This window comes from Lottia gigantea (assembly GCF_000327385.1).
Source record: "Lottia gigantea unplaced genomic scaffold LOTGIsca_2359, whole genome shotgun sequence".
Classification (NCBI taxonomy): Eukaryota; Metazoa; Mollusca; class Gastropoda; family Lottiidae; genus Lottia; species Lottia gigantea.
Window position 1 is genome coordinate 6,701 of NW_008708684.1, and position 1,399 is coordinate 8,099.

At 36.2% G+C, this 1,399-nt stretch overlaps 1 protein-coding gene across 1 annotated transcript; it reads left to right on the plus strand.

Annotated features, from left to right (window-relative positions):
- Positions 1-1,016: 1,016 nt before the first annotated feature.
- On the plus strand, positions 1,017-1,397 carry LOTGIDRAFT_147385 (hypothetical protein; the record flags this gene model as incomplete). The annotated part of the gene is made up of 1 exon (XM_009055169.1): positions 1,017-1,397. A coding segment is annotated over one exon (381 nt), but the record flags the coding sequence as incomplete, so codon positions are not given.
- Between the last annotated feature and the right edge of the window lie 2 nt (positions 1,398-1,399).

Sequence of the window (1,399 nt, forward strand, 5' to 3'; positions counted from 1 at the left end):
CTTACGAATCGTCTCGGAAGTTATTCTTCGCCGTCTTTCAGTTTACTATTGAAGTTAACCTTTTATCGACATTCGAATATTTTCTCTGAATAGTCTACTGTGATATATTCAAATTACGAATATAAAAATCGATTTAAAGCAGAAAAAATTATGGGATTCAGGTGACCAAAAGTTAAAATCGTGAAGAGGTACAGAGGCCTAACTGAAGTAGCTACAAAACTAAATAAGCGACGAAAAATTCGGATAATCGAATTGTTAGAAATGAATTCGTTTAATACTTTAACAATTCATAGGATTTAGAAATGTTTTCTTACCTTTCGATAAACATGTCTTATGATATAAAGAAATATCGAAGCTGTATTCCAAAATTTCAGATAGCTGGTCGCCATATTGAAAAGTAAAAAAAAATGATGTCATTGTGCCACCAAAAGTCAGTGGTAACTTCCAAATATGGTAATAAAAGGTCAAAGGTGAACAATTGATTATCCATATACCGGGCCTAATGAAAAGTAGTGTAAAATTTTGTCAGGTGATGGGGCCAGCAAGGTCAAGCCCATGTTAAGTCAATAGGAAAATTATACAGATTCCCAAGGTCATTGGAGTCTTTTTTTTTTTTTTTTTTTTTTTTTCAAAATATGCATAAAGTATGTATAAAGTTATTTCAAGTTTAAAAAAATCACACATTACATTAATATTTGTCTGATTTCATACATTAACTTTGGAATTTGCAAATATCTTAGAAATAGTAAAAATAAATTATTTACATCAATGTTTTTATGTGTGATCATTGTTGATAATCGCGTCTATTTATATACTCTCTGTTATCAAGTCTTTTTATTCCGATGAAAAACGACGATAGGAATTTTGTCTTAACACTTTGAAAATAAATCAAAAAAGGAATTTTACTGCTGTTTTTACTAATATCCATGATTTATGTGTTTGTTTGAGTGGTATTGGGTTCATTCTACTATTTGACTGTCGAGCTGAGCAGACGTATTAGAAGCTAAAAGAAGAAAATGGCCCGTACGAAGCAGACTGCCCGTAAATCCACTGGAGGCAAGGCCCCAAGAAAACAGCTGGCCACCAAGGCTGCCCGAAAGAGCGCCCCAGCTACCGGCGGTGTAAAGAAACCTCACAGATACCGACCCGGAACCGTGGCTCTGAGAGAAATCCGTCGTTACCAGAAGAGCACCGAATTGTTGATCCGAAAACTTCCCTTCCAACGATTGGTGAGAGAAATCGCTCAAGACTTCAAGACTGATCTTCGATTCCAGAGCTCAGCTGTCATGGCTCTCCAAGAAGCCAGTGAGGCTTATTTGGTCGGTCTTTTCGAAGATACCAACTTGTGTGCCATCCACGCCAAGAGAGTGACCATTATGCCCAAGGACATTCAATTGGC